At 50.0% G+C, this 14,092-nt stretch overlaps 8 protein-coding genes across 8 annotated transcripts; 2 read left to right on the top strand and 6 right to left on the bottom strand.

The window, feature by feature from the left end:
- Positions 1-150: 150 nt before the first annotated feature.
- On the bottom strand, positions 151-1,188 carry K460DRAFT_407847 (uncharacterized protein; the record flags this gene model as incomplete). The annotated part of the gene is made up of 1 exon (XM_040937113.1): positions 151-1,188. The coding sequence occupies one exon, from the start codon at positions 1,186-1,188 to the stop codon at positions 151-153; it is 1,038 nt and encodes a 345-aa protein (XP_040786058.1).
- A 503-nt stretch (positions 1,189-1,691) lies between these two features.
- On the top strand, positions 1,692-2,175 carry K460DRAFT_407846 (uncharacterized protein; the record flags this gene model as incomplete). Its single annotated transcript, XM_040937112.1, has 3 exons — positions 1,692-1,841; positions 1,894-1,974; positions 2,041-2,175. The coding sequence occupies 3 exons, from the start codon at positions 1,692-1,694 to the stop codon at positions 2,173-2,175; spliced, it is 366 nt and encodes a 121-aa protein (XP_040786057.1).
- Positions 2,176-2,286: 111 nt separating this feature from the next.
- On the bottom strand, positions 2,287-3,963 carry K460DRAFT_146306 (cytochrome P450 4A10). Its single transcript, XM_040926775.1, has one exon. It carries the CDS (start codon positions 3,890-3,892, stop codon positions 2,411-2,413), a length of 1,482 nt encoding a protein of 493 aa, XP_040786056.1. The 5' UTR covers positions 3,893-3,963; the 3' UTR covers positions 2,287-2,410.
- Positions 3,964-4,419: 456 nt separating this feature from the next.
- Positions 4,420-5,783, bottom strand: K460DRAFT_378626 (glycoside hydrolase family 5 protein; the record flags this gene model as incomplete). Its single annotated transcript, XM_040935092.1, has 3 exons — positions 4,420-5,070; positions 5,158-5,331; positions 5,385-5,783. The coding sequence occupies 3 exons, from the start codon at positions 5,781-5,783 to the stop codon at positions 4,420-4,422; spliced, it is 1,224 nt and encodes a 407-aa protein (XP_040786055.1).
- A 740-nt stretch (positions 5,784-6,523) lies between these two features.
- On the bottom strand, positions 6,524-7,875 carry K460DRAFT_341700 (polysaccharide lyase family 1 protein; the record flags this gene model as incomplete). Its single annotated transcript, XM_040931160.1, has 2 exons — positions 6,524-7,571; positions 7,635-7,875. The coding sequence occupies 2 exons, from the start codon at positions 7,873-7,875 to the stop codon at positions 6,613-6,615; spliced, it is 1,200 nt and encodes a 399-aa protein (XP_040786054.1). The 3' UTR covers positions 6,524-6,612.
- Positions 7,876-9,125: 1,250 nt separating this feature from the next.
- On the bottom strand, positions 9,126-9,836 carry K460DRAFT_357213 (uncharacterized protein; the record flags this gene model as incomplete). Its single annotated transcript, XM_040932019.1, has 2 exons — positions 9,126-9,657; positions 9,709-9,836. 2 exons carry the CDS (start codon positions 9,834-9,836, stop codon positions 9,126-9,128), a joined length of 660 nt encoding a protein of 219 aa, XP_040786053.1.
- A 651-nt stretch (positions 9,837-10,487) lies between these two features.
- On the bottom strand, positions 10,488-11,764 carry K460DRAFT_357212 (uncharacterized protein; the record flags this gene model as incomplete). The annotated part of the gene is made up of 2 exons (XM_040932018.1): positions 10,488-11,210; positions 11,267-11,764. The coding sequence occupies 2 exons, from the start codon at positions 11,762-11,764 to the stop codon at positions 10,488-10,490; spliced, it is 1,221 nt and encodes a 406-aa protein (XP_040786052.1).
- A 245-nt stretch (positions 11,765-12,009) lies between these two features.
- K460DRAFT_368391 (carbohydrate esterase family 8 protein) lies at positions 12,010-13,578 on the top strand. The gene has a single exon (XM_040933767.1). It carries the CDS (start codon positions 12,467-12,469, stop codon positions 13,475-13,477), a length of 1,011 nt encoding a protein of 336 aa, XP_040786051.1. The 5' UTR covers positions 12,010-12,466; the 3' UTR covers positions 13,478-13,578.
- The last annotated feature ends 514 nt before the right edge of the window (positions 13,579-14,092 follow it).

The raw sequence follows: 14,092 nt of genomic DNA, 5'->3' as shown, positions 1-14,092 counted from the left end.
AGATGCTTAATGTGTCTAAAAGGTAAGCAGAAACAAGCTTTTTTTACATGGGGTAGAAACTGCTGGAAATCGGCATGGGAAGACCAAACGCGCAGTCTTGCTCCTTGAGAGATCATTGATACTTCTCTATACACCATGTACGCCACCAATCTAGCGCCAGCTCGTCCCCGTCCTTTTTTTAATCAACCCGTTCTCTGGTTCAAATGTGTATTCCTCGACACACTTCCCCTCGAGACCCTCGACTCGAACACTGGCACGAACAATACCTGCTTCACGGATCGTATATAGGATGCTTGCATACTCGCTCAGCTTCTCGATCTCCGTATCTACCAAGCCTCCAACCTCTTTCAGAATAGTCAAAGTCCACGTGGCCCATGTCCAACGACTCGGATTGTACGTCAGGGAGGAGATATAGCCACGCTCCAAGTCTCGATGGAACTTCTGGTGGAGTTTTCGTGCGTCATTGAAGACGTCAGCGAGAAACTTACTGTCCCAGTCGTCAAGCTCATAGTAACCGCCGCTCTCAACTGCAATATAATGGTATGAGGGTTCGAATCTTAACTCCAGATCTCGAGTCTGCGCTTGGGCAAGGAGCATAAAGCGCGCCTCGATCGCGAAGTATGTCGAGACATCTGCGCCAATAACCATCACTGTGACATTCGTTGGTTTGGGATTTCGCTCGTCCGTGTCCGGGAAGAAGAACTGGAAAAACCGGGGCATGTCCAGCAGAGAGATCTCGATTTTGACACTCCTCATATACAATGGCAGAAACTCGGCGCGGACCTGCCTACATACTGTCGTGAGGGCACGATAGCCTCGAGGAGCTTGAGTTGTGAGTGGCGTATACCTCAATTTTGTGGGTGTCGGGAGGTCGGCGATGGCGAACTGGTATACTCGATTGCGGAGCTCGGCGGGGAGATGGATGAAGGAGATTTGCGAAGCATCGGTTGTGCTCAATGCAGGCACAGTGACTGCGTCGGAGACCGTTGGGGTTTGTGCGAGGCATGTTTGTGGTTGAAGTCGGCGAATTGAGTTGCGGCGGCGCTGCAGGGAAAGAAGGAACGTACGTTGGGCGGCCTGTTCTATATACGCGCAGGCTATCGTTAAAACGCATTTGGTAAGACTGGTTTTATTCAATTCACTCAGAATTGCCAAGGATTCGGCACAGGGCAGTTGCACCGACGCCATTACCGCTTAAATCTATATAATCTTAAAGTAGTTGCATGGCCATCGGCCGTGTGCTGAACTGGGCTCATAACTTTTTATATCAAGTAAGAAGTAGTTCAATTGAGATGACCCTACCACGATGTACGTAGCTATCTAATATAGAGAGTCACAAACGGGTGCTGCCTGTTGACTGAAACAGCAAGCAGAGACAATCTAGTCGTGCTTTCCCTATGGAGAAAAGGGCTGCTAGAACAAAGATAAACAGATGCCCCGTGCTCAATACCTGCTATGCCCACTTGATTCACTCGACCCACTTGCTGTAACCATTTGACTCACCTGCTCTCAAAGATTCATAGCGCAATGCTGCACACGCCCCCGTTGCAATCTAGGGAGGCCTATAAAGTCAGAACCCCAGAGCACAACTTCACCTCCTGTCTTTCTCCTTATCATTTCCTCTCTTTCTATAAGAATACACTGTGAACACCCACTCAGAAGCAACACAATTCCATCAACGAAACCTCAAGATGAAATTACTCACAATCCTCCTCTTCGTCGCCATTATCGGCCTTGCTGTCGCTAAGCATCCGAAAAAGCCGAAACCTCGCAAGCCTCCGACCGTCTGCGACAGCGAAAACTGCAAGTGGTGCTGCGACGAAATTAGTAAATGCGACTCTGTAAGTCTCTTTCCAATGCCACTCACTACTTCACTCATTAACAACACTATAGCAATGCGCTTTCTGGCATTCCCACGAATACTGCCGACCCATCTGTCAGAGGGAATGGTGCGAGGGCGAGAGAGGAAAAACAGTAAGCATATAAGCATCAGAGCTGTGTTATAGAAGCCCATTTGACATGATGTTAACAAAATGGTAGTGCAAGGACGAGTGTAAGCTCAACTACTGCAAAAACGACTCGGCCTCTGCGGGCACAGATCTCGAGGGCGACACAGCAGATGGGCTCAATGCTACCGTGGTTGTCAACACGACCGAAGTCAATGCGAAGGAGTAAGGAGTTCTCAATGACGTTATTGTCAGGCGTCCCTAGTCATACTTCCTGGCGAGGTTGACATGGACCAATGGACGCTGGACGCTGGGCATACGGGTGCTTGAATGTAAGGTTGATTTCAATACCTTGCATTTGAAGCCCTGTACTTGAGAGCCTCTCCTCGAGGCATACTGGTGTATAGAGGCTGGAAAGGGGCAGGTCCTCAGATAATACTTATATAGCTTACTGGAAGATTTCATCATAATGATACTTTTCCATCCCAAATGAGCTCAATCTTTTCCCCTTTGACCTTCGAATTGAACCACTCGAAGATTTCCACCTCCCCCTGCACCGGCCTCGCACCGTCTAGAACATTACTCCTCGCCAGTCTCTCTGTCGCAAACTGCAGCTCCATAGTCGCCAAGTTCCTCGCGATACACGCTCTACTGCCAGCGCCGAACGCGAACCAATACTTTGACATCTCATCTGTAGTTTTGAGCCATCGCTCAGGTCTGAAGGATTGAGGCTCAGGAAATACGGCGGGGTTGAGGTGCAGCTCATAGCCTGAGCAGCCAACGATGGAGCCAGCGGGGAAGTAGGTGTCCTTGAAAGTCCAGCCGCTCAATGGCACGACGTGGGGAAGGCGGGTGGGGTTTGCCATACTGATTCGTAAACCCTCTTTGACGACAGCATTGAGGTAGGGTAGTGCTTGGACATCCAGCGCATTGCCTCCGAGTGCAGCATTGGCATTAACCTGCTTCTTCAGCCTCTCGTATTTCCCCGGATACAGTGCCAGATTACGGATGATAGTTGCCAGGTTCATTCCAGTCGAGTCTGTTCCCGCAAAGACCAAATCTTTACACTGAGCTTTTGTTTCTGAATCGCTAAGACCCGCAGCCAACAAACGCCCTGGAAAGGTCGTTGACTTGGCCGCCGTGTTCGCCACAAGGGTACCCACAAACCTATCGACAAGTGTCATACTGTCATCCGTCTCCCTGTCAGCCTGCCACTTCGCGACAGCCCAATCTACCCAAACGAACACAGTGTTGGGTAGGTAAAAGAATCGCCCCACAGCCACGAAAGCATCGACAAACGCACTCACACTCAACACAGGGCCTCTTTCGCTAACACCGTCGTAATTCTCCCGAAACAGGTGGGTAGATACCGCATCTATAGCCAAGCTTCTTGTCAAATTCAGCACATTCACCACCCTCTTACTCTGACTCTCCTCTATCAATCTTTCCACCATGCGATCCACACAGCCCCAAATAGCCAACTCATTTTCCCTCAAGCTCTTCGTTGAAAACATCGGGACAACCGCCTTGGCTCTCGAATTTCTGTACTCCGCATTGGTACTCGAGAAGATCGTGCTGTGTCCATCGATATCAAAATTTGCATAACACGGAGCTTTGGGAAACCCTCCCTTTGATACGTAGATTGGTGGGATGACGTCGGCGTCATTAATGTCAACCTCGTCGGGGGAAACGCGGACGTATGGGCCGTATTGCTGGTGGAGAAGATGTATTACACTAGCTTCGTCGCCGACATAGGCGTGGTAGTGGAGCCAAAGGGACGTAATCTTGGGCAGGAGGGGGCCGGCGATGTGGGAGAGAGGGTGAAAATAGACTCTGTATAGAGAGCGGATCAGGAGGAGGGTCAATGGTGTGAGAAACAAGGAGACGAGTGGGTGAGCTCTTATCTCGTCGAGGATGACGCCGTGAATTGCCATTCTGGACAACATGGAACTTGTGTCGAGGCCTACATTGAAGCTCCTGCGGGTGTCATGGTTTTATAGAAGTTCTGTGGTTGGTTGAGTCACGGTCAGCCGTTAGTGGGGTAGTGCTAATGATAACGACTATGATAAGCTTCGTCATACATAAGCGGGACCTCTGGGAAGCAACCGTCTTCAGTTTTGCCTCGGACCACAAAGACCATTCTATTAGACGTTAATCGATATACTCCTGGGGCGTCGGAAACATTTTGGCTGCGTGACCCCACCAGTCAGTGTCTTACTTAGGACCTTCTACGACCTAATTCAATAGTCATCAGCAGTAGACTTTAAATGTCCAAGAGCCGTAGTCAAAATGATTAAACATGAGCCTGAATACAGTAGTCATTGACTAAAGGCGAAAGGTTATGTCAAGGTATATCACGTGGCAGCTTCTCTCTTCACAGTTACACGGGACGCACCGGTTAGTCAAAACTCCATGGCTTCTGCCGTAATGCACTGAAGACTATTCCAGCCTATCTCTCCAGTCTCCGCAAAAGCTATCTGTTCACTGCCTTCAAGGTCTCGTCAACCATCCCCTTCAGCGCAGCAATCGCATCCTTATTCCTCCAGTCGCTCCACTGATGGTTCAGTAGTCCCCAATTCTCCTCAAAATCCTGCGTTCCACTCCTTATATAGTAGCTCCCACTAATGACCCACACCGTCCAGCCCGACTTCCACTGTGGCATGAGCTTGCGCAGACATGTTGCATATACCCCATTGTACGACTTATCCGCTTGTGTAAACCCGAACTCTGTCAGCACCACGGGCATTCTGTTGACAGCTTTGTCACCAGTGGCACGGAAACCATTATTCCATAGTCCGCCTTCGATATCACCACAAGCCTTTGCCGAGTTCTGGTAGTTGTGTAGCTCCAACACTAGTTTGTCTTTGTACGAGAAATCTGATAGCCGGAACTTCTTGCCGCCACCCAAATCATCAGCATTAGGTATGGGTGTAAGTTTCGTGTCGTAGTCTAGCCCAGAGAGAAAAACTAGGATATTCGGATTCGCTGCGTTGACGATATCGGCTGCAGCTTTGTTTTGCTCATACCAGACTTGCCAGTTGTATGCTAGTGAGCTGCCGGCTTTATCGGGCTTACGGTACTCGTTGCGGAGGCCGATGGAAATCATGTTGGGCCATTTCTTGCTCTATACAACATCGTTAGTATGGCGAGAAATGTAGAGGGGAAAGCGAAGATAGCCAGTGGGGAAGGAATTGAATGGAGGGGAACGAACATGGTCGGCCATGTACTGTAGCCCGCGCTTCCAGTTGTTCACGTTGAAGTCGGTATCTCCAAACCAAGTATTCCCATCGTTCCCGCCGCAGCACCATTTTCCTTTGGACATGTGGTTGTCGAGATGAACGTATATCTGCTGTTTCGCAAGCTCGGCCGCAATGGCGTCGTATACCTTCACTACTGTTAACATAATCAATGTCAAAAAGCTCTACGATGGATAGTTACCTGCAGCCTCGTAGTCGATGCAGTGAACTGCGGATTGTTCTTGATCACACTCTGGAACACCTTATCTCCATTACTTCCTAGTCCTTTCTGAAATGCTTTCTGCAATGTCACGTCTCCACCCCTATCCTTGATGTCGTCAATCATCTCGATAGCGAATGTCAAGCGCACGACGTTCATGTTCAGGCTTTTGATCTTCGAAACGATGGACTGGATGGATTGGTACTGCAGGCCTTCGGGGATCATGACTTCACCTGCGCCGGGCCAATTGACGCCGACATAGGTAAAGTTCTCGCCAGTGGAGTCGTGGACCCATTGTGAGGAGGTTTTGAAAGGCGTATTGGGGAAGGATGAGACGATGGAGGGAAGTAGAGCTGCTGACAGGGCGAGAAGTAGGCGCATCGTGTACGTATGAGGAGTGGTAAACTCCGTATTTTGATCTGATCAGAAGAAGTACTGGCCACAATACAATCTGAACATGTTATTGACTTATAGATTGCTATTGGGCTTGCATTTGCGCGGCTACCTTCCCCTATGTAGTATACCACCCCAGCCTTGGCCTTACACCACCATTGATCGATGCTAAGACGGACTATATATGACAAAGTACCTTGCGAGACCGAGGTATCGTATAATGCTCCATCGCTTTCACCACCAATAGTAATGTTGGTTTACTGGAGACCAGGTGCCGATTGGTGCATGCGCTCGGATGATTTACGTCTAACTTACGCGGCTGATCACCGGACCCTGTGGAGAACCCTGTCTCGTCGTATAGTTGTCTATTGTTGTAACAAGCCCATATGAGCGTTGTGTATCGCTCCTCGTATAGCTGTACTCGTGACGACCACAGTGGGCGACGGGCTATCACTTTTCCGTTTCATGTTCCCAATGGGTGATTGATTGACCGACCGACTTTTCCAAATGCGGTCCTCATCAAGTTGATCCCTATACTCGGCCTCGTGTCGGACTTCCCCTTCCGCACTCTTCCGTTTGGCCTGCTGAATAACTACTCTTCCCTGGTTTACGCACTATAGTGATTTTTATTTTCACAAAGTCCTACGTTTAGGATAGGGCTCGTTAAACGAAAAGAAACGGAAAACTTGGAATACTGCTAAGCTTACTCATGTCACTATAATTTCTCGCTCTCATTGCTTATTTGTTAAATATTTACCTAGAAATAGAGAATAAGAGTATGCACAAGTAACCTGACCACCCTTTCCCTACGGGCCTTTTAATAGCTCGACGGCACAAGCGAGTTTGCCCAGTCCTCAACCGTCTTGAACTGACTCTCTACATTGTCTGGTATGCCATTATTATTCGCGTCTACCCATTTTGTGCCTTCAGCTATAGGTCCTGGTCCGTTCATTGGGGCCGCATTCTCATCGGCAATAAGCTGGCCAGTCTTGCCATAGCTCTGCAGTTCAGCAATGAGGCGCTTATCTACCGAATCGCGAACTTTGCTCGCTCCAACAGATGCTTCGGCGAGCTTCAGAGCGTCTGCTGCGGATAAGATCTTTGCAGGGGCGGGAAACGGGAACTTGGTGGTTTGAATGGCGATGCCGCCGTAGCTGGATGAAGTAGCGCCGAGTTGCGCTCCATTGAGTGCACCGTTTTTATCCGAATCGTAAAAGTTTGCCTCGACGTAACCCTTGAAGTTCGCATTGCCGCGAGTGAACGCCGTCGCGCTTGTACTCGGACCACTGATGAAGTAGTTTCCAACGATGTTTGCTTCCGATGCAGCGCTCGAGTCACCGGCGATATATCCACCGCCGCCGCCCCAGTTGTATACCACATTGTTGGTGAAGTCGTTCGTGCCCTTGACTTTGGGGTTGCGCGTCTTGTTATCAATGTACAAGTTTCGGAACAAAGATATGCCATTGCCGACATTGGTCTGCATCAAGCCACCGCAAGAATGCGGTTCGAGTCCTTGCCCGATGATGCTGTTCTGGATGGTGATGTTTGACGCATCGTTACCGTTGATACTGAAGGTCTCGTCGCGGCCCCAGGATACGCTGATGTGGTCGAAAATCATGTTCGAGCCTTCAGCGATGCCCATCCCGTCCTTTCCGCTCGTCCCAATCTTGCCCATACGGATACGGATGTATCGCACGATGGCGTCGTCGGCATTTGAAAAACTCCATCCATTGCCGTAGACGGTTATACCATCGCCGGGTGCGGTTTGGCCGAGGACTAAATGTAGAAGACGAAGTCAGTAAACGTCTCAGGTGCAATTCGTGCAACAACGTTACTTACTGCTGATTCGCTTTGAGACAACGATGCGTTCTTTGATCTTGATTAGGCCACCGACGGAGAATACGACGGTGCGGTCAGGTTGCGATACAGCATCGCGAAGGGAGCCGGCGCCAGAGTCGTTTAGGTTCGAGACAACGTAGACCTTGCCGTTGCGACCGCCAATTGCGTTGCGACCGAAGCCTTCGGCCCCGGGGAAGGCCACGGCGGAGACCGTACTGGCCAGCAGCGGAAGGATATGCATTGCCAAGGCCAGTAAAGAATAGAGAATGTAAAGTGAGTAGTACAGAGACGGTAGGGAACTGGGCGGTTAAGGTAGGCTTATGTGCGAGATTGAGGGTCGACGCTCGGAATTGACGTGTTTCATTTCTTTGGCTATACTGTAAACAGCATCATTGATGCTTTTACCTTGGTGGAGGAGTTTGTTCCCTTAATTTACTTCGGATGTTTGATCGCCTGCCGTGCAAGCGAGGGTATATTCCTCCAATCGCGCACGGTGAACGTGACTAGGGTAGTACTACCACTGTAATTTAACCCTAACGTAACGCCTAAATGCTCTCTATAGTAAGGAGTATTCCGATTTTGTATTCGGTATTTTGTCATCAGATTTACTCTCGTAATATTTCATAGATCTGGAGGCATCTGAGTGAGGTGAGATGCCTTTCAGTAGCAGCAGAGAGGATGCTAGAGCCGCCTAGGACCATGGCATTCAGTAGCGATTATGAGTAAACGTTGTCATCAAACAATTTTTCGGTATTGTTGACGTCGTGATGTTAGTTTCTGGTAGAGATAAGTGCTAACCGGTGTCGACTCCGCTATGGTCATGACTCGTTGTCGAAAATCGAGGGTAGCTTCAACCGGATCTGGAACAGGATGTCACGTCGAGTTGGAAGACGCTGGTGCTATTCGCAACGGCCACCAGGTAGAATGGCGAAGTGGACTTGTGTCGAGAGATATTTGAGATGGCAGAAGAGGGATCGCTGGCCCGTCATTGTCAGGTTACCGGTGCCGGTTTTCGTGTATATCGCATTCCAAGCTCTTCGGGTCCGTTGAATGCTCAGCAGGACACGAATACCATCTCTCTCTTCCGCATCTTCCTTGTGAAAAGTTAGAGAACGGAAGGTAGTAGGTGGGGTCTTAGGGGTCAGGAACTCGGCATGACATCATCGCATCATGAACGGCCCGAGCTCCTGGTCATGTAGACCAAACAATCAATGCTTGAAGTATTGTAAATGATAAAATCAATCACTGCGGGGACTATAGTAGGCGATATGTAGATCTTGGATTGACTGCATGGAAGGTGGAAGCTATCGATAGCGGAGCTTGGCAGGGTATGTATCGTATCGGAAACTGCTCCGACATCCGAGTTGCAAACCCGTAGCAAAGATGTCGTACGTCCTCTCAAAGTTACAAGAAGCTTAATATGTAACCAGATCGTACATTAAACCCTTACACATGAATTCATAAGCACTATGATTAGCTAACCCTATAATCTCAATCTTCACAATCCGTCTCATCTTCCACCTCCTCTCTTCTAGCAAAAGGAACCAAATCAAACCGAACAGGGTGATACAACCCAGCATTCCCCTTCCAATAAACACTCCACCCTTCTGGTGCCGCATCGTTAAATGGCTGCCACTTCCCCTTGAAGCCGGCAAACCTAATGTTCGAATACACGCCATCTTTACCAGCTTTGTCCATCACCCACTGATCAGCCGTGCACTCGAACCCCTCAGGACACGCATCTGGGTTGGTCTTGAACGAGCTACGCTTCGGGCTAGGGAGGTGGACAATCGCCATGCTTACGGTGCGTGTTCCAGCCTTAGAGTTCAGCGCAGCTAGGTAGGGGATCCTGGACAGATCATTGCCAATAGGTCCACTGCGAAGGGCATAGGTGTGGTTGGTCATGCGGATAGGGCGCAGCCTGAGAGGTGGGGTTGAAGGGTGAATGGTAAAGTTCTCGATCCCCAGCTGTTGGGATGTAGGCAGTGTGGTGAGCCAGTGGCCATGCCAGGGTGTCTTGCGTCTATCGTTTGATCAGCCTTCAGGAAGAAAAAGCAAGGTGCAAATCACTCACGCGTTTACACGGATGTAGTAGAGCTGTTCAGCTTGCGGACTCAAAGTGCTGTCTTCGAGAATTGGAGCTGCGAAGACCGCAGTGGTAGCTACGAGGATGAGACCGAGAAGGGTAAGGAAGCGCGCCATTTTGATTCCTTATAGATGACCGGGTTGAACGACGTTGGAGAAAGTGGAGTTGATATCTTCTCGGGCGCTGAATCGCAATGATACATATAACTGAGAATGTTCGTCGCCAGCAAGCGCAGTAATAGAGACAGGACTAATTGAAACTCTTAACGAAGGAAAGACGGATCATGTTAGGATATGTTCGCCCTTGCTACATTGTTGTTGGGCCGCTCATTCAACGCTTGTTACTAACATTAAGCGTCATATTCCTAACAAAAAGGGTGATCAAAATGTTGCAGAAACACCTTGGAGGTGTTGGAGTGCTATGCAAGGTGGAGCACGATGCTGAAATCGCATCCCTAGCTTTACAAGTTTCACATTGCTAAGTCGCACGATAAACTCTGAGCTGTTTTTTGAACACCTTAACACAAAATAGTGTATGCATAGTCCTAAAGCTGCAAACATGATTCAAGATCAGAGGAAGCCCGATAATAGAGGCCTCTGTATCCCAACCCAGTGCAGAGTCCAGATTATGAAGAATGCGTCAAATCTCAAAGGGCTTGGTTTTGCAGTTCGCCCTTGCATATAATCCTGTACGAATGGTGCCAAGGGATGAGCCTAGAACCAAGTGGCTGCTGTCTCTGACAGGCATAGCGTCACACTGAATCCAGATCAGAGAAATCTCGGCTTCTTCCTTTGTGCTGGGAAAGGAGACTCTGATGCGCTGGGCTGATTGTGGCTCAGAGGGTCATTCCTTTTCTCAGGGTCGACGTGTGATCCATACTCGCAGCCAACAGCGTCGATAGCTTTATTGCAGCAGCTGTACACGGCCATGCCACCATCCCGCTTGACTTTACGACCTGAATGATAACGACAACCCAAAGACTCTGCCACCCACGGTTGGTGGCATTGGGCACACAATTTGTGCTGGGACTGTGGTCTATTATCTTGTGGAATGGTCCTGCTTAAGTCAGAGTGGACATGCGACCCGAATTGGCAGCCAATTTCGCTGAATGGTGCATTACAGCAGCTCCAGGTGGGCATGCTGCCTTCTTGCTCCATGGTTCGTCCCGGATGATAGATGCAAACGTCCTCGTCGTCTGTGAACTGTTCATCGCATTGGCTGCAAATCATAGGCTTCTGAATATTCTCTCGTTGGACATTGGTGAGTCGCCCAGATACAGAGAGAGGCATGGGGGAGTGATTAACTGTAGTTGAGCTCCGAGGTATGTCTCGTTGAGGAGTGTGAGGTTTGCTCGCCTGCTTAACACTGTGTGGGAAAGCTCCTGGGACATGCGCATCCTCAATGTCAGACCCAGAGCCTAACAGAACTGGTTGAGAAGCATGGAGGTTGCGATCAGCATCTCGCCGAGCAACGCGGTCCGTTTCTATGGCCTGGAACGTAATCTTTAGCGGATGTACGCGGAAAACCCAGGATCGAACCAATTTACCTTGTTCCTAACGGCAATCCGCTTCTTCGTTCGTTCGTAGGCATTGTAGGCGTCATCCTCAGACGGCCGGGCCGATGGATTGCCCGGAGTCACTCCATGCGTACCAACCACCCCCCGTGCGTAGGTCGAGTGAAGCGCTAGGCCACGAGCGACTGCGCTAGACAATGCGGGTGATAGCTGGCAAAGATTGAGTAGTACCTTTCTCAAAGCCGAAGAGTTGCTGGTATTGATGATTTGCGCAAGGTGGTGGGGATTGATGGGACGCGCGTGCCGGTGAGGCGCATTGCGGGTGGAACCTGCGCTTTGACCCTGTTCATTTTTAATATGTTCCATACTAGATTGCCGTGGCTCTCGTTTGAGGTAGCTTGGAAGTTGCGATTGTCGCAGTGGCATCCGGGGTCTCCGTTCTGGTTCTGGTGATGACTCTAGAGTTAAGTCGATCCTAGCGACATTGTCCTCCCAAGAATCCCCGCCTCGGTCTCTTTGTGTAGATGCCATTGTGGATAAAGAACAAGATAGAGCCAAGAAGAGGTTAGATGTGGTAATGGTCGAAGACAATTAATCAAGGGGTGCCTGGAAGTAGCCGTGATGTTGAGACATGATGGCCAGAGCGAAAGCGGAGTGGAGTAACGAGCGTCCTTAGCGCGACGCGAGAAAAGCTCCGGGGCACGTGGTAGCCGTGCACGGACGCTCTCTCACCTCATGTTTGTTTGCATCACGTTTCCCTCAGCTCTGCATTGATGAGATGCATCATCCGATCTCAAAAGTTCCGCGTCATGAGATGTGTGCGGGACGCGCCCGGGCAGTGGTTGTTAATTGTCCACCCTTCATCTCGTTGTCCACCATACTGAAACGACGCTCCCCGCACAGGCCGAGGCGCGATTCCACCAACCAGGCCTCGACTGCAGCTCCACCATGGTTTCGCAGCCTGGGGTGTAGGCATGCCACTCCTCGCTTGGCTTGTTTCGATAGCTTCCATGGCAGAACCTCGACGCGGCCCGAAACGAAACGTCCATCCGTCTTGACTGCATGGAAAGTACGTGCAGCAAGTGCCTTAATCTCGACGGACAATTGTCCTATTGCCGGCGCTATATGAAGCTTGGTATGGGGTAGGTACCTAGGTATATAGGTCTTGCCTGGCGTCTTCAATCTGTCTATACACTCGCTTCATCTACCACTCACTATCTTCATTTCTTCAAGATGCTTGCATCACTCGCTTTTGTTCTTTCGCTCGCTGCTGCGGCTGTGGCTGCGCCTGCTTCGCTCGTTCCCCGTGCTGGTCGCCCGACTGCTCCCGCTGGCTGTCTCGCCGTGGGTGGATCTGGGAAGTACAAGACTGTACAATCTGCTGTTGACGCCCTCAGCGCTTCCAGCACGGCAGCGCAATGCGTCTTCATTGCCAAAGGCACCTACAAGGAGCAAGTCTTCGTCAAGGCGCTCAAGTCTGCTCTTACCATTTATGGAGAGACAGCCGATACGAGCAGCTTCTCCGCAAACACTGTGACCATCACTCAGGGGAAGAGCCAGTCTGACTCCCCTAACAATGACGCGACTGCTACGCTACGCGCCTGGACCACAAATCTGAAGGTGTACAACATCAACCTTGTCAACACCCGTGGCCAGGGCTCGCAGGCGCTTGCTCTCAGCGCCAATGCTGGCAAGCAGGGCTACTACGGCTGCCAGTTCAAAGGCTACCAAGACACCATCCTCGCGCAAGACGGCGTACAAGTCTACGCCAAGTCTTACATTGAGGGCGCCACGGACTTCATCTTTGGCCAGAAGGCCAAGGCCTGGTTCGAAAACGTCAACATCGGCGTGCTGGCTGCTTCACAGGGATACATCACTGCCAGCGGTCGCGAATCGGCTTCCAACCCATCTTACTACGTCATCAACAACTCTCGGATTGCAGCAGCCAGCGGAAACAGCGTAAAGGCTGGTGTGTATTACCTCGGTCGCCCATGGCAGAAGTTCGCCCGTGTTGTATTCCAGAACACCAGCATGACCAATGTCATCAACGCTGCCGGATGGAGGATCTGGAACACCGGTGACGAGAGGACGAGCAACGTTGAGTTCGGCGAGTATGCCAACTCGGGTGATGGATCAAAGGGTACTAGGGCCAAGTTCGCAAAGAAGTTGTCGGCTGCTGTTAGCATTTCGACTGTTCTGGGCAGCGACTACAAGAGCTGGGTCGACACAAGCTATCTTTCTTAGGCCTTTCACCGGTCTGAAGATCATCGTATCTTCTTTTTTGTATATACTTGAACCGGAAATAAGACTGGGTCTCTGACAAATATCATATCTCTGTCGCTCCCATCTTCGTTGCTTCCTAATTACCCGATTCCTCGTCTGAAACATTAGTAATCTGTACAGTGCTAACTCTCCTTCACCTTCTATTATCAAGTAAAGAAACTTGGTTGTGTTTTAACATTGCCTTAATCGTATACGGTGTCTCGTAAACGAAATTAGCGATCGCAAGTGGTTGAGTATAGATTTGATTGACCGCGAACTCGGCAAAGAGACCACCAGAATACACCGACAATTTCAGTACTGCACGCAGAGGATCCAGTATGGGGGAAGCAAACCCTACCATGACTCCGAAGCCTTGTGCCACCAGTCTTCGATATTGACCTCTTAACTCGGACCGGATTTTGAACACCTCAGAGAAGGAATAGCACGGTATGGATAGCGGAGAGTTTTGATATGTTGGGGCAACCTGGATAAACTTTAACCCTTTGCTAGGGAATCTACTAAGCTCCGACGCCCTCCAGCTAGGCCATGGACTAGAAAGGGAGATCACCGTAATGAAAACAAGACTAAATAATTATC

This window comes from Cucurbitaria berberidis (assembly GCF_010015615.1).
Source record: "Cucurbitaria berberidis CBS 394.84 unplaced genomic scaffold K460scaffold_4, whole genome shotgun sequence".
In the NCBI taxonomy this organism is placed as follows: domain Eukaryota; kingdom Fungi; phylum Ascomycota; class Dothideomycetes; order Pleosporales; family Cucurbitariaceae; genus Cucurbitaria; species Cucurbitaria berberidis.
This window is presented reverse-complemented; position numbering and strand designations above follow the sequence as displayed.

Bases quoted from the DNA above. Each gene is read 5' to 3' on its own strand.
- K460DRAFT_146306 (XM_040926775.1), bottom strand. From the start codon at position 3,892: ATGTTGTCCAGAATGGCAATTCACGGCGTCATCCTCGACGAGATAAGA.
- K460DRAFT_368391 (XM_040933767.1), top strand. From the start codon at position 12,467: ATGCTTGCATCACTCGCTTTTGTTCTTTCGCTCGCTGCTGCGGCTGTG.